Source organism: Orbicella faveolata, unplaced genomic scaffold (genome assembly GCF_042242905.1).
Source record: "Orbicella faveolata isolate gen_17 unplaced genomic scaffold, um_ofav_v1 contig_3, whole genome shotgun sequence".
Lineage (NCBI taxonomy): Eukaryota > Metazoa > Cnidaria > Anthozoa > Scleractinia > Merulinidae > Orbicella > Orbicella faveolata.
In genome coordinates this window covers 377,857-405,468 of record NW_028301558.1, presented here as the reverse complement: position 1 = coordinate 405,468, position 27,612 = coordinate 377,857, and the positions used below count along the sequence as shown (strand labels likewise).

The 27,612-nt window shown below is 38.1% G+C and overlaps 2 protein-coding genes and 1 pseudogene across 4 annotated transcripts in view; 2 read left to right on the top strand and 1 right to left on the bottom strand.

The window, feature by feature from the left end:
• Positions 1-27,612, top strand: part of LOC110064641 (protein O-glucosyltransferase 2-like) — a 174,469-nt gene that overhangs the window by 110,344 nt on the left and 36,513 nt on the right. For 2 of the 3 annotated variants that reach the window (XM_089297897.1, XM_089297896.1), the window contains exon 7: positions 15,216-15,425. The exons of the other annotated variant lie outside the window; for it this stretch is intronic. In XM_089297897.1, coding sequence (XP_089154023.1) covers positions 15,216-15,425 — 210 coding nt within the window. The remainder of the gene's footprint in view (positions 1-15,215; positions 15,426-27,612) is intronic. 3 annotated transcript variants of the gene reach the window in all.
• LOC149105961 (uncharacterized) lies at positions 864-2,427 on the bottom strand. The gene has a single exon (XM_089297899.1). It carries the CDS (start codon positions 2,425-2,427, stop codon positions 1,186-1,188), a length of 1,242 nt encoding a protein of 413 aa, XP_089154025.1. The 3' UTR covers positions 864-1,185.
• On the top strand, positions 15,436-23,337 carry LOC149105960 (uncharacterized; annotated as a pseudogene).

The following is a 27,612-nucleotide window of genomic DNA, read 5'->3' as shown; positions in this document are numbered from 1 at the left end:
TACCACTAAATATGATTATGTTCAACTTTTTAGTGTTGACTTTGAGCTTCCATTGCTGAGCGTGTTGATGAATTACATTGAGCGATTGTTGCAGCCCTTCCGGAGAAGGACTGATTACTAATAAATCATCTGCATACATTAAGCAGTTTATAGAGCGATTCCCTAACATCACACCTGGAGATTTGTTCTGTTTAAAATATTGCGGTAGATCATTCATAAATAACGAAAATAAAACTGGACTTAGGCCATCACCTTGTCTTATCCCTTTGTTACATGAAAAAAGTTCGGTAAGCGTGTTTTGATTAATTTTAACACAACTCCTAATTGATGAATACATGGACTTAACAACATTCAAGAATTTTCCTTGAATTCCATATTTGTGTAGTTTATGAATCATACCGGATTGCCATACGCTATCGAAGGCTTTGTCGTAGTCAATGAAACCAACATCAAGTTTCTTGTGATGTTTGGTGTATTTATGGAGTAATTGCTGGAAAATGAATAAACTATCCGTGGTTCTAGTGTTTGGTCTAAATCCAAATTGTTCTGGATTTAGAACATTATGTTGCTCTATGAACTTATTCAATCTGTTTTGCAAAATTGATGTGAATAGTTTCCCTAAGCAGCTGGTTAAAGTAATTCCTCTATAATTGGCTGGAGATTTCTTATCGCCTTTTTGTTTGTATATTGGTTTTATAACACCAATGTTCCATTCAGTTGAAAGGTGCCGTTTTCAATGATGTCGTTGAATATTCTTTCTAGAGAAGGCATGAGATAATACCGCCCATGTTTGATCATTTCACTCAGGATGGTGTCCGTACCAGATGCTTTTTTATTTTTGAGTTTAGATATTTGATCATGAATTTCTTTTGCAGTGATAGGCGCGTCTAAAATTTCATCGGTCATAGTTGTTGTTTGGTCAGGATTGTTTGGAAATATGACGTTTGCGTTCGTTTCTTGAGATTCGTCATATAAAAGGTTTTGAAAATGTTTTATCCAATCTTCTGACGAAATATCGCAACTTTCTTCGACCGTCTCATTTTTACGAATTTTGTTTATTAGTTTCCAGAATTGGCCGCTTCGGTTGGAATTCAAATTGTTTATTTCATTTAAAAGTTGATTTTTATATGTTTTTTACATCTTTTTTACTAGCGTTTTGTATTTCTTTTTGAGGGTAAAGTATTCTTATCGCAGTGATCGAGGAGCTGTGGGATTTATTTCCTTCGCCAGTCTCTGCAGCTCTTTCTTTAGTTGTCTGCAAGTATTATCGTACCATGGTTTGTGTTTCTTCGTACATTTTCGCGTTTTATGTGATGTCTCCAGGCTTAGTTTTGCAACTGATTTTAGTATTTGATTGAACTGTGAAATCTCATCATCTATTGAGCTGTGGTGTGCTGCATTGAAGGATTGAAGCCTGTCTTGAATATCAATACTCGATAATGCACTTATGAATTTGTCTTTGCATTCTGACTTCCAAAGAAACTTGGTGAAGCTGTTTTGTGGAAACGCCCCCTTTCTTCGAGTATTTTTTGAGGCGTTGTAGTTCATGATATCACGATTACTGGAGGCTAATTTGAGAATGATTGGACAGTGATCAGAATAAGGCGTCAAATGCTGTATTTGAAATCCTAGCACTGTGTTTTGAAGATCTTCACTGACTATTCGGTAATCAACAGTGCTTGCTCCATTGGATTGATATGATGTTAGCTTGCCGTCTACATCACCTGTAGCTCTACCGTTCAATATTCTCAATTTGTTTCCTATACATAATCGTAATACTTCGCCTCCTAGTTTGTTAATGGTATAATCTCCGTTGTTTCGTTTTGGCCAATTTTTATTGAGATTATATGCGTCATCATCTGGCAGGAAATTGCAACAATCATTTTCAATAAAGTCATTTAAAGTTCCAGTCCTAGCATTTAAATCACCAAGCAAAATGATTTTACCTTGTTTGGAATACTTGTGTCTTTCTTGTTCTAAAACGCTTAGGACGTCCTCACCTGCTTTTCGCTGAGACTGAAGTGGGGGTAAATAAACCGCCGCGAGATAAATGTCTGAATTTATACCAAAAAGCTGTCTTTTTGGGTGACACCAAATTATGTTTGGAGAGGCACTCTTTATATGAAAAACAAGGTCTGAATGTTTATTTTTTATCAAGACAGATACTCCGCCTTGACCTCGTTTACTTTTCGTGCTCCGTACGGTCGAGTGGACTATGGAATACTGAAACATCAATGACTCATCTTTTGCCCATGTTTCTTGTAAGCAAATAATATTGAATTTTGATAGATTAGATTTAATTGATTTGATATTTAATTTTGTATTTAAAATGGTTTGATTGGTTGGTTTTAGCCTGGTTTTGAGTCCTTGAATATTCCATGAAATTATATTGAAAACATTATGTTGATTTAACCATGAAGAGTTCATTTGAAAGAAAGAAAATATATATATGAAGAGGCTAGTCATAAAAGGGGATAAGTGACGATTTTGGTTGCTTTTCTTTTTTCTTGCTCCAAATTAGCTGAATTTTTGCATGTGGTCTTCAATGTAATAGAAAAACGTGTTCCTGTATTTTTGCCGCTGGTTTTTGCTTCGCTTTATAAAGACGCCGCTAGGAAAACCGAGTGGTTTTTTGCATACGCAATATCCTGAAAACGAAGCAAAGTTTAGCGGAAAAACTACGGGACATTGCTAAACATACCTAAACAAAACTCTATGCGAAATTTGGAGCGTTTTCGACAAAGTTCACTTTTGATTAAAATACCTAACGCCCTTTTCCCGCCGAGGCTGCAAATAAACGAAGCCGGGCCTTTGTTATGATAAACAGAGCCGATCCTTTGTTATAATAACCAAGCCAAGCCTTTGTTATAAGTCGAAGTCTCGCCTCGGTTTATCATAACAAAGGATCGGCCCGCCGCGACCGTAGGGACTTTGATCTCACTTAGAAAGCAGCAAAATGTCAATTTCACGCAACGTATAAGCTCAAAAATGTTAATTTTAGGTCAAAAAAGGTTTAAATGTTGATTTCACGTTAACGCGTGACGACAAGGAGGTTGATTTCACTTAGAAACCAGCAAAATGTCAATTTCACGCAACGCATAAGCTTAATGATGTTGATTTCAGGTCTAAATAGGTTAAAATGTTGATTTGACGTTAACGCGTGACGGCAAGGAGGTTGATTTCTCTTAGAAACCAGCAAAATGTCAATTCCACGCAACGTATAAGCTCAAAAATGTTGATTTTAGGTCAGAAAAGGTTTAAATGTTGATTTGACGTTAACGCGTGACGACAAGGAGGTTGATTTCACTTAGAAACCAGCAAAATGTCAATTTCACGCAACGCATAAGCTTAATGATGTTGATTTCAGGTCTAAATAGGTTAAAATGTTGATTTGACGTTAACGCGTGACGGCAAGGAGGTTGATTTCTCTTAGAAACCAGCAAAATGTCAATTCCACGCAACGTATAAGCTCAAAAATGTTGATTTTAGGTCAAAAAAGGTTTAAATGTTGATTTCACGTTAACGCGTGACGACAAGGTTGATTTCACTTAGAAACCAGCAAAATGTCAATTTTACGCAGCGCATAAGCTCAATGATGTTGATTTCAAGTCTAAATAGGTTAAAATGTTGATTTGACGTTAACGCGTGTCGGCAAGGATGTTGGTTTCACTTAGAAACCAGCAAAATGTCAATTTCACGCAGCGCATAAGCTCAATGATGTTGATTTCAGGTCTAAATAGGTTAAAATGTTGATTTCGCGTTAACGCGTGACGGCAAGGATGTTGGTTTCACTTAGAAACCAGCAAAATGTCAATTTCACGCAGCGCATAAGCTCAATGATGTTGATTTCAGGTCTAAATAGGTTAAAATGTTGATTTGACGTTAACGCGTGTCGGCAAGGATGTTGGTTTCACTTAAAAACCAGCAAAATGTCAATTTCACGCAGCGCATAAGCTCAGTGATGTTGATTTCAGGTCTAAATAGGTTAAAATGTTGATTTCGCGTTAACGCGTGACGGCAAGGATGTTGGTTTCACTTAGAAACCAGCAAAATGTCAATTTCACGCAGCGCATAAGCTCAATGATGTTGATTTCAGGTCTAAATAGGTTAAAATGTTGATTTCGCGTTAACGCGTGACGGCAAGGATGTTGGTTTCACTTAGAAACCAGCAAAATGTCAATTTCACGCAGCGCATAAGCTCAATGATGTTGATTTCAGGTCTAAATAGGTTAAAATGTTGATTTCGCGTGAACGCGTGACGGCAAGGATGTTGGTTTCACTTAGAAACCAGCAAAATGTCAAATCACGCAGCGCATAAGCTCAATGATGTTGATTTCAAGTCTAAATAGGTTAAAATGTTGATTTGACGTTAACGCGTGACGGCAAGGATGTTGGTTTCACTTAGAAAAAAGCAAAATGGTAGGAGCCCATGATGGGCTCCTGAAAATGGTAATTTCACGCAACGTATAAGCTCAAAAATGCTGATTTCAGGTCAAAAAAAGGTGTAAATAAAAATAAAATGAAACAAATAAACATTTCAATAAGCACTTTTCCAAATACGGCAACGTCTTCAATGGCTAAAAAATCACGAGATAAAACATAGTTTTCGACAAACGCGATCGTAGCTTTATGTCACGCACCGCCATAACTTCCAAGTTGAAAATGCGCTGGTACCTCTTATGCCTGATGAGGATAACAACTTTGGTGGCTGTTTAGTTTTGGATTTAAGAATTTGATGACTCCACGTGAAAACGCTCTATAAATAGGACTGACAGATTAATAGATTAACCCTTCTGCGCAACGTACGGGTCTCCATACATCTGCATGTCCCCTGATCCCAGAAGCTCAAAACACTACAAATCATACCGATTTGAAATAAAATCAACGCAAACTGGATCACAGCTCTGTTACAATCGATCGCCACTTGCTGGCCATTATTATGTTTAAATCTAGTTACCAGTTCGAGAAACGTCCGCAGAACGTAATCGCAATGCATGCCGGGAAGGGTCTTTACACCTCGTGCGCGGGAAAACATGGCGGTCGATTCAAGACAAATTTTATAAGTCTAAAACCAGTTCTCGCTTTCCAAACTTTGACGCTAGCAACGCTTGGCAAATGAGCCACAACTCACCAGAGGGTATTTTTCTTGGGCAAGAACTGCTCTTGGACTTTGCTACCTGGCTCGACCTGACTTCGAACGCCGATAACACGATTACGGTATATCAGCTGCCTTCGAAGTTTCAGAACACATTTTGATTCTTTAAAACGTGCTGATGACTTACGGGTTTATCGAGGCTTTATGATGCCTCTCAGCCACCAGGTAGGCATACAAGGTACTTTAAAACAATGCTTAAGATATTAGTTGACAGAGCTCTAATGCGGCACATCTCTTTTTTGTTTGGTGGCATTTCGTTTGACGCTCGATCGATTCACGTGTTGTGTTCACGTCACAATAACCGGTGTAAACAATCCGTTCCCAGATTTCCGCTCTATATGCTGTGGGATTTGGTTTTGACTTCATACACTATAAACAGTCTGCCTGTTTGCTGTTCAACAAATAAACTCCTAAAGACATGGCTAGGAAAAGCCAAGTTTTTTGCCTACGTTTTAACTCGAAAACAAAGCAAAAACCAGCGACAAAAATACAGAACCACGTTTTTCTATTACATTGAAGACCACATGCAAAAATTCAGCTAATTTGGAGCAAGAAAAACGAAAAGCAACCAAAATCGTCACATCCCCTTTTATGACTAGCTTCTTCATATGTATTTATACGATCAACAAAACCCGGAAAAAATAAATGTAAGCTTTGATGATACTAATAAGGAAATATAGTACTTACTGATTATCGGGGAAATATAAAACTAAATGTCTCACAAAAGTGTCTCAGTGTCATGATAAGGCTTACAGCTGCTTAACGTTTGCCAAGGCTTGTCAGCAGTAAGTTGATTAACTGTTGCGCTGGACTTGCGTTCCTCCACCTAATTTCGTCCTTTTCTGCGGTTCTGTTGGTTCCACAAGAATGGCTTTTCCTGAAAACGGCACTGTTTTGAGTGGTCTGAAGTGGTGTCGAATGAGTGTCCATTTTCTCTTGCCCATTTCTTCATAGAAGCAGCCAGATGTCCAAGGCCTTGTTTGTTGTAATGGATTCCGTCTCGTGTGAAGAAACCGGGGTCTTTCGCGTCTACCTCGAGGAATGCTGTATCCATCGACTTTATGTATTCATTAACTTCAGTTATTCTCGGACTGGGCGCATGGTGGTTGGGAGGAATTTCACAGAAGCATATTTTGGCGTTCGGAAATTTATCTGCAGACTTGATCTTTAAGGTGTTAAGTTTGGTTTTAATTTCAGCGGTTGTGTTATCTCTAATGTTTGTGCCTAAATGGTAGATGACGCATTTGACAGCTTCATTTGGTGTGGGCTCGTTGTTGATGTACGCAATGACTGAATCAAGTGTCGCGCCACTAAGAGATCCAATGCCCATAGCTAACCTTCCTCTATTTAGACCTCGAGTGTTTGAATCACAAAGACGATCGTATCTCCAACAGGCTTGACGTCTCTAAAAACTTTCTTTGTTTGTTCATTTTGGCCTGTAGTTTGAATATTTGCGTCTTCTTGTGGTGGCTGCGAATACTGTGATTTCCACTCTGGATTTTGAATATCACCTCAAGTTGCAAGCTCGCCTTCAAATAAATGTTCTTGTATAACGTTCGTTTCTTTTTCTAAATCCTTGACACGTTGCAGGATAGCTTCATTTTCCTTTAATAGCGTGCTGTTGTTTTGGCGAAGCTCGTCATTTTCGCTCTTGACTTTCTCGAGGTTTTCTTCCGATTCCCGAACAAGTGCATACACTTGCGCCATGTCCTCTGTCATTTTCTTCTTTAACTCCTGATACTGATTTACCTGATGTTGCAACTGATCTTCCAAAGATTTACGTGGTGTTTGTTCTCTTTTAATGTTCTCCTGGCAGCTTTCAACTTCGATTTTGTAACTGTTGAGTTCAGCTGTTAAAGATTTCATGCAATCATGGACGTGATCAAAATCTTGGAGCCTTAATGTCATGCTGTGCAATGTCTCCTTGATTGTAATATTTTCCTCAATAACTTTTTCTATTGAAGATTTCAGTGTTTCAAAAACTCTGTGGTCCTGATGACCAGGTGGAGTACTTGGGAGGCTTCGCCGTCGAGATTGGGGGGACGGTTGCTGTAGTTGAAGGTTTGGTCCGGTGGTTGTATGAGTGGTAGAGTTGTCACCGGCGACATCTTCGACATCGTCAGAGCCATTTGAAGCATTTAACTCTGCTAAGAGGTCATCTCTGTCTGATGTGGATCGCCAGAACCTCCAGTTTGCCTTGCCGTTTCCACGCGCGCCTTTATGCATGGAAACACCTCTCGACACCATTCACCGCACTGGTTTCCTTGGATTAGAATACGGCAGGTTGTCAAATAAAAGGAAATTGTCATGTTTCCTATCTTGTCTGCCTTCTTGTTCATGGCGCCACGTGTGTTATCTGCATGTTCTTGTATTTGCGCCATCATCTTGGCTTGATAATCGCATTTGCTCCACTCTATATCGTGAGAAAGACTTTTGTAATGTTCGTCAATGTACTTCATCCACAACGATACGCCGTCTTTGTCGGTCATGTACGTTGCTGTCCTGTCACCATCATTATAAATGTTGAAATCGATTTCCTCGAACAAAGCTGTTTTAGATTGCTTCCCGCCTGTCATTTTCTCAATACAAAGATGTTAAATTGTACAGATGTTAAATTGTAGAACAGGTATCGCCTTTTACATGCTAAGTTCACTAATGTTGACTGCGACGGATTATTTCAACCGCCATGAGTGAGTGAGTGAGTGAGTGATGGTGAAAGATGTCTAGTGATGGTCAATGATGTCTAGTAATGGTGAATGATGTCTAGTGATGGTGAATGATGTCTAGTGATTGTGAATGATGTCTAGTGATGGTGAATGATGTCTAGTGATGGTAAATGATGTCTAGTGATGATGAATGATGTTTAGTGATGGTGAAAGATGTCTAGTGATGGTCAATGACGGATTGTGAATGATGTTTAGTGATGGTGAATTATGTCTAGTGATGGTGAATGATGTCCAGTGATGGTAAATGATGTTTAGTGATGATGAATGATGTCTAGTGATGCTAAATGATGTCTTGTGATGTTGAACTACTTGTAGTGATGGTGAATGACGTCTAGTGATGGTGAGTTATGTCTAGTGAAGGTGAATTATGTCTAGTGAAGGTGTGTGGGTAAGCTAGACCATTAATAGCAGCAGCGAAACTAATTCTAGAACATTAATAAGTAACTTATGTTGTGTATAGTGTTTTCTGTACGGATATCATGTAAAGCAAATATTAATATTGTTGTGTATTTTAAAATGATAAAATTCCATATTTAAATAAAGGGTTTCATCCATCCATCCATCCATCATATGACGTAAAGTGATGGTGAGTGCTGTCTAGTGATGGTGAATGATGTCTAGTGATGGTGAATGATGTCTAGTGATGGTGAATGATGTCTAGTGATGGTGAATTATGTCTAGTGATGCTGAATTACGTCTAGTGATTGTGAATGATGTCTAGTGATGATGAATGATGTCTAGTTATGGTGAATGGTGTCTAGTGATGGTGAATGATGTCTAGTGATGCTGAATTACATCTAGTGATGGTGAATTATGTCTAGTGATGGTGAATGATGTCTAGTGATGGTGAATGATGTTGAGTGATGGTGAATTATGTCTAGTGATGGTGAATGATATCTAGTGATGGTGAATTATGTCTAGTGATAGTGAATTACGTCCAGTGATGGTGAATGATGCCTAGTGATGGTGAGTGATGTCTTGTGATGGTGAAGGACATCGAGTGATGGTGAATGATGTGTAGTGATGCTGAATTACGTCTAGTAGTGATTGTGAATGATTTCTAGTGATGGTGAATTATGCCTAGTGATGGTGAATGATGTCTAGTGATGGTGAATGATGTCGAGTGATGGTGAATTACGTCTAGTAGTGATTGTGAATGATTTCTAGTGATGGTGAATTATGCCTAGTGATGGTGAATGATGTCTAGTGATGGTGAATGATGTCGAGTGATGGTGAATGTGTCTAGTGATGGTGAATTATGTCTAGTGATAGTGAATTATGTCTAGTGATGGTGAATGATGCCTAGTGATGGTGAGTGATGTCTTGCAATGGTGAAATACGTCTAGTGATGGTGAATGATATCTAATGATGGTGAATGATGTCGAGTGATGGTGAATTATGTCTAGTGATAGTGAATTATGTCTAGTGATGGTGAATGATGCCTAGTGATGGTGAGTGATGTCTTGCGATGGTGAAAGAACTGTCTAGTGATGGTGAGTGATATCTAGTGATGGTGAATTACGTGTAGTGATGATGATTTATGTCTGGGGATTGTGATTTATGTCTGGTGTTGCTGAATTACGTCTAATGATTATGAATGATGTCTAGTAATGATGAATTATGTCTAGTGATGGTGAACGATGTCTAGTGATGGTGAATGATGTCTAGTGATGATGAATTATGTCTGTTGATGGTGATTTATATCTGCTGATGCTGAATTACGTGTAGTGATTGGGAATGATTTCTAGTGATGATGAATGATGTCTAGTGATGGTGAATGATATCTAGTGATGGTGAATGATGTCTAGTGATGGTGAATTACATCTAATGATTGTGACTTTTATCTAGTGGTGCTGAATTACATCTAGTGATGGTGAATTATGTCTAGTGATGGTTAATGATGTCTAGTGGTGGTGAATGTCTTGTGATGTTGAATGATGACTAGTGATGCTGAATTACGTCTAGTGATGGTGAGTGATGTCTAGTGACGGTGAATTATGTCTAGTGATGGTGAGGGATGTCTAGTGATGGTGAAGGATGCTAAGTTATGGTGAATGATGTCGAGTGATGGTGAATGATGTCTAGTGATGGTGAAGGATACTAAGTTATTGTGAATGATGTCTAGTAATGGTGATCATGAGTGAGATTATGAAGTCTGTTTATAGTGAACAGTGTCTAATAATGTCAAATGATATATATTGATGTGTAGTCTTGTTTAGTTATGTAAAGTTACGTTTAATGACTTCAAATGAGATGTAGTTCCATATATGGTGGTGGGATTTTTATGAGTTTTCTTCAGGGTCAGTACAAAACCTGGACCCTTTTGATCTGGACCCTCTACTGGACCCCCTTTTGGACCCCATCTGGATCCCTTTTGGACCCCTTCTGGACCCTCTTCTGGACCCCCTTCTGGACCCCCTTCTGGACCCCCTTCAGGATCCCCATTTTGGACTCCCAGATAAGAACCGCAAGAGTGACCTCACCCGAAAAAGATGACATCTCGGATTTGCACCTGTTTTCCATCAAGCGGTGTCAGGACCCTCTGGACCACCTATTTTTTCTTCCCGAAAGTACGGGCTCTATTTAATCATGGGCAAAACTTGAAGAAATAATGAATTCACGCAGCCTTGGGAATAATATGATGGCTGCAGCCGTGGTTAACTAAGTCTATTTTTAGAAACCTGCTTAAAATTCCTAAATAACTTAACTCGGTTAAAGGTTGGTTATGACAAAACAACAGGGTTTTATATATTATGAGTGGTCGCTTTGAAATTGGTTATGAAGTGCTGTGAACTCAATTGATGTCATGATGTGGATCAACCAACAAAATGACAGACTTTGAGAGCTATAGTCTTTCACTTTCGTGATTCTTTTTCTTTGTTTTCCTGTCCTTCAGTTTCTTTATATTCACGGCTAAGGCAATCTCTCTTCCTTCTCATGTGCACTATACATGAATTTCCAAGGCAGTTCTTTCGAATATGGTGTTGATTTTGTGTGGACGTCAGAGTGTTCTCCACTGCCGTTGTATAAATGGTCCTCAAATTTGACTGGAATCCTACCATGCATGACTTTTATACCCGGGCTTTTGTAGAGAGCACCTCCGAATGAGCATTAAGTTCTTCATTTATGCAAAAAGAAACACTCGCGTTGGAGCATCTTTATCAATAGAGAAGCATGAATTATGGCATCTAGAAACTGTGAAATGCTCTCAGTCCACAGCTATTATGTTTGGAAAATGCACTTCACTTAAAATTGTTCACGAGTTCATTCGTTCATATGCATTTCTTGCCATTTTAACGAACTGCTACTTCCCTTTGACGTACTCTAGTGTTCTTTGCAGAGGTCGATTAAAATTTATCCTTCTAAGGTGAATGACCGCTTCCTGTTCAGGCCATAGTTGTGAAGGTTCCCTGCAAACTTGACTGATATGGTATAGCCAACACATAATAAATTAGAAAAAACTAGAAATCTGCTCTAGTAATACAACTGTTTCAAACTGTTGTTACAACTCGCAATGTTCAGTACAAGATTATGCACTTGTTTGTGTTACAGTGAACAACAACTTACATACAGACCGTGATGACTGACACATTTCACAAAAAAGCCAATGCACGGCACTGATAAGAGACCACTAACCTGGTTTACACCACGCAGAAAGGTGGTTTAAAATTAACCTAACTCCGTTAAAAAATTTATTGTTCTTCAATTGATTTCCATGGTCACCATTAACCTGGTTTAAGTTCAATGAACCCAAGATTTTTCGGTAGCCCAGTTAATCGTAATTGATTAATTAGAAATAATCTGCTTAACTCTCACAGTGCAGCCACAGCCATTATATTATTCCAGACACAACGCTGCGTGAAATCATTGTTTTCTTCACATCTTGCTCACTGATTAAATAGACTTCATCGTGTTATGTTCTAAGTTTAATTATTTAAATTAGGAGCTCATATTTTCTAGAAGAAAAAATAGGGGGTCCAGATGGGGGTCCAGAAGGGGTCCACATGGGGTCCAAAATGGGGTCCAGTAGGGGGTCCAGATTGAGGGGTCCACATTTTGTACCGACCTGTTTCTCCATTTGATGTATATAAGACACGAATTTATAACTAAGATTCAAGGCTAATTATCGCGAAAAAATGCATTGCTACCCTCATTTTTCTTTGTGGATTCCAATAACTCTTGCAAAGATCTACTTTTTCCGCATGGTCCTAACCTGGCCCAAAACCTTTGTATTTAATAGGTGCTGTACTGAAACATGTCCTTTAATTTAGTAAACAGACTTTGTGAAAGGTTCAATAATGTCAAAAGTAACAAAAGTGCAATGGCTGGCTCACTACATGTGAGTCACTTAATTTTTGCGTCGTGTTATGTTAGCGATACTTATTGTTCGTGTCACTTTAATTTCGCGATTTTTTTTACATGTAAATCGCAAAATTTTGCGAAATTGATGTTTCAAGAAAGTATCACATAATAAGGTATTCAAACAGCAAATCAACTTTTTGTTGTTAATGATCTTCTGACCTTCGATACTGTTTTGGTGAATCAAAAGAAAACACAAACCAAGCAGTCAGTGTTCACAGCAGATGTTGAGCAACATGACCATGGTCTAATATGCCCATCAGATATCCAAACACTGTCACAGTCATGATTTTCTTTGTTGAAACTTGATGAATTATTAATGCTTTGAGAAATAAAATTATCAAGTTGTTTTGTAGCTTGGCAGCTATTGCACCATTCATCATGATTTGTGACCTTGACACATTGCAATAATTAAGTTGTAGTTTGAAGACTTGTTAATAATGAGATTTTTGAATGTCCTTTTGATTTCATACATGTATGTATTATTTTATGTCAGCTGACTAGGAATGTTGTATGAAAATAATTAGGGACCCTTCGGTTGTCAGTTGTGTAGGGTGGTAAACTATCCAAGTGATCTAACAATGTTTCAAGATGATCTAGATAGTTTGTGTACCTGGAGCCAACACAACAGGATGACCTTCAATGTTAAGAAATGCAAGTTGATGCACATTACCCAGAAGAAACAACCATTCAGATCTAGTTTCACCCTAAATGAATCGCTCAAAGAGGAAGTTTATGAGTTCCGTGACCTTGGTTTACCTACTAACCATCATCTTTCTTGGAACTCTCATGTAGATGCCATTACAAATAAAGCTAATAGAATTTTAGGCCTGCTTAGAAAAACTTGTAGAGGTTGGAAGGACATCGAAACCCTGAAGGTGCTGTATTGCACGTTGGTGAGATCGCAAGTGGAATATGGATCAGTGGTGTGGTCGCCACACACCGCAAGAAACATTGACAAGCTTGAGCGCATACAGCGGAGGGGAATAAAATTTATTCTCGGAAAACAGAATTTTACCCATGACGAGCGCCTGAAATGTCTTAATCTGGTTTCGCTTGAAAAGAGGTGCTATCTTTTTGATGTCACATTTTTGTATAAGGCTTTAAATGGATACTTGAATGTGGATGTATTTCCGTTTCTGAACTTTTATTCTCAAGATGATGCGTATAGGTTCAGACATGTTGATGACTACTCCTTGAAGACAAATTTTGCTAGAACGACTACTTTTAAAAACACTTATTTTAATAGAATTGTGGAGATGTGGAATTCAATACCCTTAGATATTAGGTTATCTCCTAGTTGTGCAGTTTTTAAGTCGGGAATGAAGATGTTTTTAAGTGAGGAATGAATATTTGATTTAATTTTGTTTTTCTTGATTGTTATTACATGATTATTTATTTAGATTAGCTACATGGTGATCTGTCTCGCATGGAGTGTTCCACTCTTTTACAGATTATCGTTATGGCTTTGCCTGTTTGTGTATGCTTTTAGACTTAGATTTAATTGCCATTAAATTGTAATAAATAAATTGTCATTTGAGGACTTGTTAAGAATGAGATTTTCCAATGTCCTTTTGATTTCATGTGTTACATGTCATCACACAAAAACTATGAAGTGACTAGCAATGTTGTTTAAACGTAATAAATTGGCCTGGAAAAAAAATAAAGTTTATGTTTGCACTGTTTGGGAATGATTTATTGTCTCCCTTACCCCATTTCTATGCTTTTCTTTTCACAAACTACGATTTCAACAGACCTGTTTTTAGCCCCCGAAAGGGAGGTCACTCAACTATGAAATTCTTGGTGGTCATCATGGGGAATTTGAAAGAAATCCCTAAAAGGTAATGGAAACTAATATCAATCTCCCTTTGTGGGCCTGGCCCAAATTCATTTTAAACCCGAGGTACCAATTTAACAAAACTACCTTTTCATGGGGTTTTTTGGCTTGAAAATAACTGTTAAGTTGATAATTTCAAATGCATTTGACCTTACACAAACCACATGATTTTAACCTGTAAAAGGTACCCTGCCCCTTATGCTCAAATGCTAGTTATAGTTATAGGCTATAATTTTGTGAAAGCAGAATGATAGCCTTTTTAACTTGTGAATTGTAATAGCATGTTACAAGTTTGCAGATTATGCAAATGTTTGCAAATGAGGGAGTGGTCTCATCCGTAAACTTTTATGTGCTATTTCTGGTGACCAGTAAATAAAATGTAAGAAATCAATGCATGGATAAATATTGGGGACCCATATAATGTTTTAGGTATTAGGTAACTACATGTATGTGTGTACTAAAAACTTTATTGTCTGCAATCATTCAGAGTTCAGTGACTGCTGCAGTTATTTTGAAATAAATGGAAATCTTGGTATTATAATCATCATCAGATTAGCGCCATTGCATTTATGATCCAGTTTTAACTATTTGGTGTTCCTTGATACTTGGAAGCTGTAAAATTATATTTTGCAAATATTGGGCATTGCTGAATACGTATTTGTAGGCAATGGGTGGGTGATCCCTGGGTGATCCCTTGAGTGGCCTTGAGATCAGAAAAGCCCAAGCTAAAGATCAAAATCTTGAGTCACGCTAAATTTGATAACGTTTTCCATGAGACAGGTGAAATTGCTGGAAGCTGATATTGAACATTTCTGTGGCAGAAGGCAATCCATAGTATCGAGTAGTAGGAGTTGAGACAGAATTATGAACTTTTGGAAATCAAAGGGAAATTCACTTTGGGTGTGCGAGAAGATTTTTATGAGCATAAATTGAATGGAAGCTTTAAAATTTAGCCTTACAGGCCAAAATTTTGAGCTGTTCTTTTGCTCAACACAAAGTACAAAATGAAAGCGAATCGCAAGCAAACCAGAATGAAACTCACAGCAAGGTTTTCCACATGAACGGGGTTAGGGCTGAACATTTAACTATGCATTGTATATCTCTCTTCTGTTTGTATTTATTTACTCATTATGTATAGTGGAAATACCAGATAAACATTGATGGAACAGTGGCAGCTTACCGTTTACCATACCTTCTGGCTGGCAGTGGTTTAGTATTCAAACAGGAATCACCATATTATGAACACTTCTATGGGGAACTTCAGCCTTGGATACATTATGTGCCTTTCAAGAGGGATCTAAGTGACTTAGAAAGACAGTTAAAGTGGGCCATGGCCAATGATGAGAAGGTAGTAATAAACTATATGTATACAGTATCACTTCTTAAAGCAAAAATATTAATAATATTAAAAATCAAAAACGGGGTCACTCTTGGATCAGAACTACAGTACAGCCCAAAAATAATGCACGCGCAAGAACTTCTTTTTGCGTCCGCAAGCCGTCAACTTCTTGCGGCTTCTTGCGGGTCGCTTGCGCTTGGATCCTGCAAGACGCAAGAACTTCTTTGCGGTTAGGAGTTAAAACCGCAAGAACTTCTTTGCGGTTGGATTTTCGATACGCAAGAACTTCTTTGCAGTAGGATTTTCAACCGCAAGAACTTCTTTGCGCTAACATCTTAACACGCGAAAATCCGTATCAAGACAGTACCGTCTTGGCGACGGGTTCTAAAAAACACAACTATTAAACAGACACAAAGAAAAAAAAAACAGAACTAGCGCCGCACTTACCGTAAGAAGCATTAAAACGACAAATTCTTAACTCTTGACAATTTAAACTCTAAAGTTCAGTTTAGACAATGAACTTTTCATGAGTCTAACTTAATTCGAATTTGGACCGATGCCCGGGAACGGTCAAAGAAAAAGTAATGAACGGATGCGCGTTTAATGAAACTTCGAATTCGTTGATCGGCGTGAGCTGCTGTTTACATGTTCTACAAAGCTGTATTTCAACCCATCAAAACGTAAACAAATATAACAGAAGAAGTTGGTTCTCAGCCGTACCGACTAAAAAACAAATCGTCGACCTTACTACGTATACGGCTACCGTTACACAAGAGATCTTGGGAAGTTTCTTAATGATGTGACTAATATTATAAGTTCTAAAGTGTAAGCCATATAAAATCTAAACGCTGTTGAGGTCGTCCTTGGAGAGAGTTTTCGTTCGCGAATAAATCAGTCGGTTGATTTGATCACTGACAGTGGGTAGACTTTGGTCACGTGCTAAGCAACCTGTGAATCGAGAGTGTCTCAAAATAACTTTACAGATTGAGACACAGATAAGGCCTTTGGCTTTTTGTTGGTTTATAATTATTTTCATCAGTTTAGTAACAGTACATTTTTTATCGGTTGGTTCTGAATTAGATACTGGGTTCACTTTGTTTTGCTTTTCAGCGACATGGAGGAAATTTTACTGTTTACAATTGTTATTACGATGTGTCCCGGAGTCCCGAACCCGCGGTGTGAAAGCAGCGCGAAATGAGCTTATTTGAAATGGCTTTTTCTGTCCGGAACAAAGGTTAAAAAAACACATATTTACTGGAAGTAGCTTCCAATTGTGACCCAAATATTGAAACAAGCAAGTTTCTCAGTCGGCGAAAACAAGCACAGGAGGACTACATGCATGCATGACAAAAGCGTGACTTTTCACGCATCAGTAATGTTTGAAGAGTTTATGCAAATTCAAGGCGTCACAACATGATTGTTATCAGTGCATGCTGTCTTGAAAGATTTCGTTCAATGGGATTCTCTTCGAAATAAGAGGAATGCATAAGGCAAACTCATGAGATTTCGCTGTTCAGAAGATCATTTATGTGCTTATCACAACCATAGTTATACCGGTAATGTTTCACCGCATTGCAAACAGGGTAGAATTTACGAAGTTCGCTTCCATAGGCGACTTTCAAGTTTCCTTGATTACCGTTTGTTTAGAAACACAAAATATATTTTCTGCAAGGGCTTTTCGCCTGTAATACTCACTCTGCGAAAACATCGTAATACACACGCTGTCTTTGCGGTTCAGTGTGCGATTTGAACGAAAGTTGTCGTCGCTCACATATCCGCAAGAAGAAGACAACACTTCTGAATGATAATGAATTTTGCATTCAGAAGCAAAAAGCGTTGGAACCCAGACTAACTACATCGTAGTTCGATTTTTCTACGTGGACTGTTTCTTCATGAGCTTCATTATTTGGAGACGTTTTGTGATTGTCACATAATCTGCCAGCAGACTGTTCAAGTGATCGAAGGGCTTTTTTCTCAGCTGTTGGAAATATATCTCTTCCCACTGCAGTGACATATCTTATGGATAACATTGCGAGCAAACGCTGAGCATTTCGACCACCACATGGCACTTATAAACGAACAGACTGTTTGACCTGCAACAACTTCTTGCGCCTTCTTGCGGCTTGCGGTAAGATTCATAAGTTCTTGCGGCTTCTTGCGGTTAGATTTTCAACTTCTTGCAACTTCTTGCGGTTAGACTTTCAACTTCTTACGTTTCGAATGTTCTTGCGGGTAAACCGCAAAAACACGAGATTTTTACTTCTTGCGGCGGTTTGCGTGTTCTTGCGGGGCAAGAACTTCTTGCGCCACTTCTTGCGCGGACATTATTTTTGGGCTGTACTGTATGATTCACCTTTGGCTGCACTGCAGTTCATAGAGTTGCTCTTTCCTGTAACAATAAAAAGTCATTAATAACTACATTTTTTGTATTCAGTATGATTATGTTGAGTTCGTTGAAAGCAAATGGAAACGATAATATTTTTACTATGATATGTTACTATGGCAATATGAGAACTTTCCAAAATGTTTGCAACCAGAGACTTTTACCTGCCAACCCATATAGCTATGGACCTTGCCAAAGTTCAAAATAACTTTTCCGTGAAGGAACAGTGTGAAGGTGTCCCTTTCAAGCTTTAAGTCCAGCGTGACTTCAAAGCCCTACCAACAGGGGGTGGATGGAACCCTTACCTTCAGTTTTCACTGTAATATAACACACTTAACTTGTTTAGCATTAGATAGATATCCCTTCTCTTACTCTATAAGGTACATGTAACACATTTCCTGTTGGTAATTACATCATTATGTCCGCCATCTTGGCTTTCACTATATTTATGCAGTAATGCACAAAGTCGGAAAATAAAAATCATCATTTATTGATTTGTGCAAAATTAACCATGAATGTAGCCTGAAATGCCAGTCCTCTCCCACCCTCAACCTAATACCCATGCGAGAAACGCCTGAATGCTGAGTGTTATAATTCCATCCGCTGACATCATGTTCTAATTTATGACAATTTTTCATAAATTGTTTTTTTCAAACAAGACAACGTTCATTTTACATTAATGCATGCTAATCTGTAATTTGGAGTGATTTAATGTAGAGATGTACTCCATTAAGATATGAGAAATTGTCATAAAGTCATTTCACTTTGAACTTCAATCTGTGCACTGCTGGAAACCTGATGAAGCAGAGTTTATTCTCAACAGGATCTGTAGTGCAATGGCGGTTGGACGTGTGTTACGGCCGCTCGTACTTATTTGCCTAATTTCGTTGTTCTCAAAACATTTTCATCTAAATTCAAGGAAAGAATTTGTTTCTGAAGGTAATACGCTGGAATACTTCTATACTAGTCAAGCCCTTGCATCTGCAACGGTCTCAGCTCATGGTATTTCTCGTCTGAAGCCGAGACGCTCACCAACACCTTCACATACTTTATTGTGCTCCGCTAAAATCAGTACAGCGATTAAGCTTATAAACTATGCTTTATTTGCTGAGCTTTTGTTCCTGAACGGATCTGACATATTGCCAAATCCTGGGCCCGTTCAAAGCATTGCTGGTGAGCACACATGTCGAAGTGCTGAGGTTTGGCTGGCGCCGCCATGTTGTTCCTGTCGAAGAGTTATTGGACAGGAGTCGAATTCCATTCTCTGCGCTTATTGCGATGGTTACTTCCACCATGACTGTGTCTCCGACCTGGACCTGATGCTTCAACTCGAATTTCCCGAATGGATTTGTAACGGATGTCTTTCTGTGTCTGACAATGATTCTTTATCAGGTGGAGAAGCCTTTGTAGAAGGTTTCTACTTGAATGACTCAACGGTGTCAGAAAGTGAAACAGTTGACAGTACAAGGGATAACAGTGGATCATATTTCAAGCTACCACTAACAACAAAGGGATTACAATTTGGTCACTGGAATATCAACTATCTGACTGACAGTAAGTTTGAACAGATAAAGTTATTACTGGTTAATAATTCGAACTGTCTAGATGTTTTCTTCATTACAGAAACATTTCTCAAACCCTCAGTCTGTGACTCATTGTTTTAAATACCAGGTTACACATTACTTCGTAAAGACCGTCCTGACAAGGCCAGTGGTGGAGTGGCAGTGTATTGTAAAGACAGTTTGACTTTTAAGCCACGCTTCGATCTGGAATGCAATTCAGTAGAAATTTTGTGGCTTGAGCTGTGCCCCTACAAATTCAAATGATCTATGTTGTTTGCTGGTTGTTATTGCCCGCCGTCAAGTACCAAAGTAGATGATAAGAAGTTTGAAGAATGTATTGAAACAGCTTACTTAAGTGCCAAGGAAATAATCCTAACTGATGACTTCAATATAAATAATTATGATTGAAGGAAGCCCAAGAAAACACATTCTGATGAAAGGATTAAAGACCATGCACTTTGACCAGCTAACAACTGCTGTTACAAGACCTGTGAGTAGAACTTGTTTGGATCACATTTATGCAAATAGGAGCAAGAATATTACGGACGTTTTAGTGTTAAGTTATGCTCTTTCAGACCATCTACCAACTTTTGCGGTGCAGAAATATTTTAAACAATCAAAACAAGACAAGCAAAAGCACAAAGCAAACATAAAAGGCATTGATGACAAAGCATTCAAATCTACTCTTGCCAACTTCTTTCTTTTCTTTTTTCTACTTCCAATTTCTTAAGGTCACCGAGCAAAAGATAATTTCAGCAGCGGCAGATATCGCGGATTATCTCAATCTCCGCTTTACAACTGTTGCAGATAAAGTGAAACAATCCCTCCTGACCGCTAATGGTTGTAATCTTGATAAACTTAAACAGTTTGGTGGCGAAAGGCTACCTTCAGAATCACAATTCACTATACCTCCAATGACAACTGACATGGTAAAGGTATATTTACTGAAAATTCCAGCTAATAAAGCAACCGGAATTGATGGCATCAGTTGCTCTCTCCTGTGCCTAGGCATCACAGAACTTGCACCTTCAATAGCAAAGCTCATCAACCTATTGCTTTCATCAGGAACGTTTCCTTGTCTTTGGAAAAGAGCCAGAGTGACTGCCCTTCATAAAGCTGGTGATATGGATGATGTAAACAACTATAGGCCCACTTCAGTACTTCCGGTGCTGTCTAAAATCATCGAACGTCATGTGCATGACCATTTGTCTGAATATCTAAATGTTCATGACCTCATCTATAAGAACCAGTCTGGATTTAGAAAGCAGTACAGCACGGAGACGGCGCTTGCTTATATAGTTGATACTCTACTACTCTACTTATATAGTTGATACTCTGTTCTTCAGTCTAGATAAAAACCATATTAATGGTATGTTCTAGTAGACTATAAGAAGGCTTTTGACATGGTGGATCATGTGACTTTGTTTAGCAAGCTTGAAGCCTACAAACTAGATAGGAACACTTTACTTTGGTTCAAGTCATACCTAACCGATCGAACTCAATTGGTATCATTCAAAGGAGAAACGTCAATGGTGAGGAGTATCACAGCAGGTGTGCCACAGGGTTTCATATTGGGTCCCTTACCTTTTGTGCTGTGTATCAATGACTTACCTTCACATGTCCACACACAGTTGGACATGTTTGCCGATGACACCACCCTCCTCGCTTCTTCTGATTGTGCTAATGTTGAAGAACTTAAGAACACACTCTCCAGTGAGGTCTCCAATGTCAACGAGTAGGCAACTAACAACAAACTGCCACTTAATTGTTCCATGAAGACAATGTTAATTGATGGACTGCGCTTACGGAAACGTTTGAGTAATGAAGGTTGAAAGCTTGAGATAGAGCTCGAAGGAAGCACATTAGAGCAGGTTGAGAACGTTAAACTGCTCGGCCTTGAACTTGATGAAGAACTCAGTTTTGATATTCATATTGACTCTTTATGTGAGAAGATATCGAAGCGTATTGGTATACTCAACAGAATCAAGGCTTATCTTCCAAGAGCAGAGTGTACACTTTATTATAATTCTTTAATTAAGCCATTGATATTATATTGCAGCGTAACATGGACAAGCTGCTGCAGCCACGACAACATAAGTAAGATATTCAGGCTGCAAAAACGCTGTGCTCGTATTATACTTGATGCCCAACAGCGCCATAGCACTGTAGATCTATTTAATACCTTAGGATGGGTACCATATTACATCGAGACTGATTTTAAAAGATGTACAATAACTCATAAAAGGATTATGGGTGCTTGCCTGTTATACATAAACGATTTATGAAGACTAAATAACAGCCAGCACAATAGGAATACACGGGGTGCTAATTTTACCATTTTACTGAAAAGATTTATTAGAGCGAAAGAGGGAGGTCGCACGTTTTCTGTAACGACTATTAAATGTTGGATTCGCCTCCCCCTTAAGCTGCGCGCCTCTTCATCTGTAAATATCCTTAAGAACGCTTTGTACAAGTATTTTAAATTAAGTCAGCTCAAGAATAAGATTTTTACTCCTTTTTTAAATAATAATTTTTAGATTGCGATATTTTAGTGAATCTTTGATTATTGTTTATATAGTCCTGCTGTTAAGAGCCAAAAATAACCAGAATTGTTCGTTTTTTGATAAAAGCATGAAACTTCGCAGGATTACTAACTTCTATAAGGTAAACATTTTCTGATATGGAACCATCCCCAATTTACCCCCAGAACCATGCTACGTGCATGTCAAAAAATTACATATTAGGCCCCTACATGGGAACGAGGCTGAGTTAAAATGCTTATTTCTAAGCTTTCTCCGGAGTTCTTTGCCTAGATTTCTTGCCTTTTAATATAACAACAACATATAAAGTATCTGGGAGTCTAAACATTTGTCATGTGATTAGTCACGTGACCATTGTTTTCAATAAACAAAATAATATCACATTAATACGATTAATAATTTTTTTCTCTTCTTCTTCCTCGTTTTTCCTCGCAAATAAAAAGAAGTAATCATTTTGAACATTACACATAGAGTCATCAGAGATTCAAACTTGGAAACTTGTGTTTCGGCATGTACAGTGTCATATTGGGGCTCTTCATCAAATCGAGGCATACACAAGGCATGGATCTATGTTGGCTATTGAGGTGATTTGCTTAAGTTGGCTCACTATAATTTAACGATTGCACGCGCGCATAGGACAAAACCTCAAGTAATCTGCGCGCGCTCAAAGGAAAACGTCAGTGTTTTTCAATTTTTGTGAGTCAACATGAGCACAAAAAGTAAAACTGACTGTGAATTTTCTCGCGTTTCCTTCGGTACATTTTTTTTAATATGGCTCAGTTGTAACCACATACAATACCCTATTTTTGTTAAAATCTGTCAGAGCTAACTTAATATATTTAGAAGAATGAAAAATTACAGAATATTGGAAAAAACCGTCTGAACAACCTTGACTTTTTTATCAATTCAAAATGTCACGCAATATCATTTCCAAGATGTGGCAAAGTATATTACAAACATTTTACCAAAAGGGAGTATAAATATTAAGGAGTTTAGGCCAAAATGAGGAATATATCTGCCTGTCATTAGATGAGGTGTTGCCATAGTAACGGCCTTAATCCAAAAATTGACAACCAAAAAATAAGTCTTATTTTAGCGGTACCCATACTGGTAAATCTCTACAGGGAAAACTTTAAGAGAAATTAACTAAGTTTCCTTTTCTAACTCGCGCTCCATAGGAAGGGTGTTCGTAAATACTCTAGGGAGCCACCTTAAGGACGTTTGCACTAATTGTTTCTGCTCATCCTTACTGGGCGTGCAATTCACAAGTCACGTCATGCATAAGAGCACGCGCTAAGTAATAAAATAAGCAATGATAGGACAGATGGCTATTGCTATAGCTTTGCCTGGATTTAACGATCTTGGAGGTTCGGTGACCCCTACTTTTCTTTCCAGAAACAGATTTTATTAACCATTATCTCCACATTGTCCAAAAATGAACAAAAAATCAATGTGGGAAGTAAAAAAGATTTCTGTCCATGGGACGTCGGATCCTGCCATCTTGCAGCTGCAAGGCGCGTGAAACTATGGTCGCTAAATGCGAACTTGTTCTTTAAGGAACCTCACGAGTTAACTAAATTCACTTAATAGGTCCGCTGAAACAATATTTGGCAGAGAACATTTTATTTCAAAGATCTACTTGCAATATTTTTGGGCTTACAGACACTGGCCTTATTCTCTAACGAAGCCCAATTTTTTCAGATTTGGGGTGTTCTTTCAGGCATGTTCTCTCCAAAACGAAGTCGGGTAACCCCCATTTTTTTTACATTTCTGACATAACTAACTCATCATGTTACAGTGGTAAAAGTCTCAGAAAAAAATCAATGTTGGAAAATTTTCGCACGAAAGTCTGACTTAACGGGATATAACTAATTTTGGTGCGGAACTCATGGGAAAACTGTTGATTGGTTTAAATTATATTTGACTAATCGCACACAACGGTGCTCCGTTAATGGCTTTCTCTCTGACTTAGCCACTCTTAAATGTGGTGTGCCACAGGGAACCATCCTTGGTCCTCTTTTATTTCTAATTTATATTAACGATTTGCGTAACTGTTTCTATCGTTTAGCGTACCTAGAATGCATGATGATGACACTAACATCACTTATGCTGGTTCTGATTTGCATCTGATTCAGTTTAGTCTATCTCACGACCTTGAAAAGCTAAGTAAATGGCTTGTGTCTAACAGACTTCCCTTGAACGTTACAAAACGGGAATTTATGTTGATCGGCTCCAGGCAAAGATTAAGTACTCTATCTGATACACACGAACTCTCCATTGATAATGTTCCAATTGAACAAGTTTCCTCTGTGAAATCACTTGGAGTATATATCAATGAAAATCTAACGTGGCATTCCCACACTGATAAACTGTGCAAAAAGATTGCTTAGAACTGCAATTGGAGCCCTAAAGCAAGTTAAGCCATGTGTGCCTCAATCTACCCTACTCTGCATATACAACTCACTAGTTCAACCTCACTTTGATTACTGCAACCTAGTCTGGGGTAATTGTGGCAAAACATTATCTAACAAGGTACAAAAACAACAAAACTGTGCTGCATGAGTAATAACTTCATCAGGCTATGACATCAATTCCTTGTTTCACAAACTCAGCTGGAAAGACTCGCAATTTCAAATTCAGAAAGCCCTAATTAATGCATGGTTTTCAAGTCTTTAAACGGTCTGGTTCCCGAATATCTCACTTCTAAATTTGTAACGGCAAATGAATCAAATTATGCTCAGAAGGACTCGGTTAACAAACTTGTTGTTCCCTTTCCGAGAACTAACTACATGAAAAATAGTTTTACAGTGGCGCAACCCTTTGCAACAGCTTACCCTGTAACATTAGAGAGTTTGGTTCATTAAGTCAATTTAAATGCTTTCTCTATCGTAATTCTTAAACACACGGCATTCATGGAAATCAGGTTTATAAGTAGAATATTGTTGTAAGTTATTAACATATGCTTGAAGACTAATCTTGATTGTACCGGTTTGTGCAGTTGTGGTGGAAATTGCAACTAAAAGAACCTTTATTCAGCTAGTGTTTTTAAAGACAGGCATAGGAACGTTATAGCCAATGAAAGCTGTTTTTCAAAACATTTCCTTCAGACCAAAAAGTTTAGCAAGTGTTTATTGTAACATACCTGATCTATTCCGGCATATATGAAAGTCTCAAACGCGAAATAGAAGGTGTCTCAATCACACCAAGCAAGTAACTCAAGAAAATCATGTCAATGAAACCTATATAAATTGACTCTGTATCTCGGCCTCAATTTGATGCATAGTTCTGATATTACGTTTTTGGTACATCCTGAACATACATTTAAGGTTTGAATTTCCTACTCTAGACAATAGAATTTACATTGCAAATGATAAAATTGGCATGTAAAAAATGGTAATGATTTCATCAGTGCCTATTGCTGGTAATCGAAAATAATGCTCACGTGACTATCACGTGACATAATTTAAGACTCAAAAGCACTGGTTAATTTGTTGTTGTATTAAAAAAGCAAGATACTAGGCATAGTAGTCCCAGAAGGCCAAAATAATCGGTATTTTGCATCAGCCTTGTTTCCATGTAAGGGCCTTGTATGCTATATTTTTGACATGCGCATTCCATGGTTCTGGAAGCAAATTTGGCATTTGCTCCATATTAGGAAATATTTGTCTTATAGAGGCTAGCAACCCTGCCAAGTTTGATGCTTTTATCAAAAAACGAACAATTTTGTCCCTTAACAGCTGGACTAATAGTAGATTTTTAACTTTTAGTACATTTAAGAGGGCACAAATTTATTAGTTGATAAACTATTATGTTTCACCCTCGATAAATAAAGTTTTAATTTGATTTGATTTGATTTGAACAGTCCTAGTGAACCCTAGTATGTGGCAGGAATCTTCCTTTTCTTTCATCCCACAATGCAGCACAGAATAGTACTTTATTCCAGTTTATACAGGAATGTTAATTTTTTTCAGCTGTCAAATGACATATTGCACTAAGAAAGTCAGGAAATCCATTCAGGAGAAATACTTTGAAAAAGATCATACACTGAAAACCAATTACAGCAAAGTAATTACACCTCAACTACTAGACATAAACAGAGGAACTTCCTAAAAAAAACAAATCATTCAGCTTGGATACCTCTACATAATGTTTTTCTTAACTTAAAATGTTAATCTAAGGAATCAGGTCAGGAAAAGAGGACAAAAATTATTTAAGGGCATTTATGGCATAGCAGTAGAACGTGATACTAAAAGATTAATAATTAACTCATGCTGCATTACACCTTTGCCAGCAACACCTACAAGTAATCTGACAGCCCTTATCTCTTTCTAACCAATACGCAACTTGGATCTATCCTGCACAACGTACGACTGTTTAGGAATCCCCTACCTCAGCAAACACAGTCCATAGGGTCTCCCTTGTAAATAGGGCTTGAGGATGCCTCAGAATGGTTTTCGTTGTACCCAGACATGTGGCTAACACTTGGCGGCACTTCTTGGGAGGCTGGCAGTGCCACTCAACTTCTTTCTCAAGCAGATATCTCTTACAAAGTTAGTGCCTCTCTACAAAGTTAGTGCCTTTGTAATATCTCTTACAAAGCTAAGCTCCTACAAAGTTAGTGCCATTGTCACTCAAGATATCTTTACAGGCACCGTGAATGCAGGTAAAATGGCACAGAACTTGAATCAATGCTCCAAAGTATCTTTTGGTAATGATGAAGTGGTTTTCCCACATAATTGACCATAGTTGCTTGCCTTGTATCTTTATGTATTGCAGCCTTAAATGGTTCCAAAATGAACACCAGTTAGTAGTATCTCCCTTCATGACTAGCTTTGGCAGTTTAAGTTCAGACGGGAGCCCTTTTTGCATGTAGTCTATTTTGAGATGAATTATTAGATTAAATATCTGCAGGGTTTGCCTTGTTTGTGTGGTCCTTTTAGGTGTTAGCGTTGGCCACTAGTTTGGAGTAATGGCAGCCAGAGCACCATCTAATCTCGGAAGAAACAATTATACATGACTACAGAATACATCAGTTTCTTCACTTTCGCTGCAAATGTCTACTTCATTGATATTCGAGAATATGTTTATACCATCCTTGAATAATGTTTAACTTTTGGACTTGTGAAGGATAAGTTCCCAATTATGTCCAGAAATGCACCCAGATATGAAGTTTACAAATTTTGATTTTAACAATTTTTTGTAACCACGTTTTGTGAATTGTACACATTGGTTGTCTTTCTTATGTTAAATATAACACATCAGCAGAACAACTCTGCAGATTTTACAAAATTTGTGTAAATTACGGATTTTGCAAATTTATATTTATTCCTTGTTGCAAAAGCAAACATAGAATTGCACAGCTAAAGGTAAACTCACAGTCTGATTGTCCATCAAAGAGAGGGTAATAATAAAGTGTATTACCATTTTCCTCACGATGTAGTCACTTGAGATGTAGATCGTGACATTTCAACTGCTTTCTGCTAGTCTTCTTCAGGCGATAAGGTTGACTGATTGCACGGTATCATTTATTGAGTTAAAAATACCTCTTAGTCGGCACGTCAGGTATGTTATGGACAGGTCAATGGATGAGTGAGTGAGTGAGAGATGTATGTATGTCACACCAATCAGATTGGATCTACTATAAACAGCCAATCAAATTTCTTGTTGTAAAGGTAAATGGTATGTAAGAAGATTTCATCCCGACACAGTTT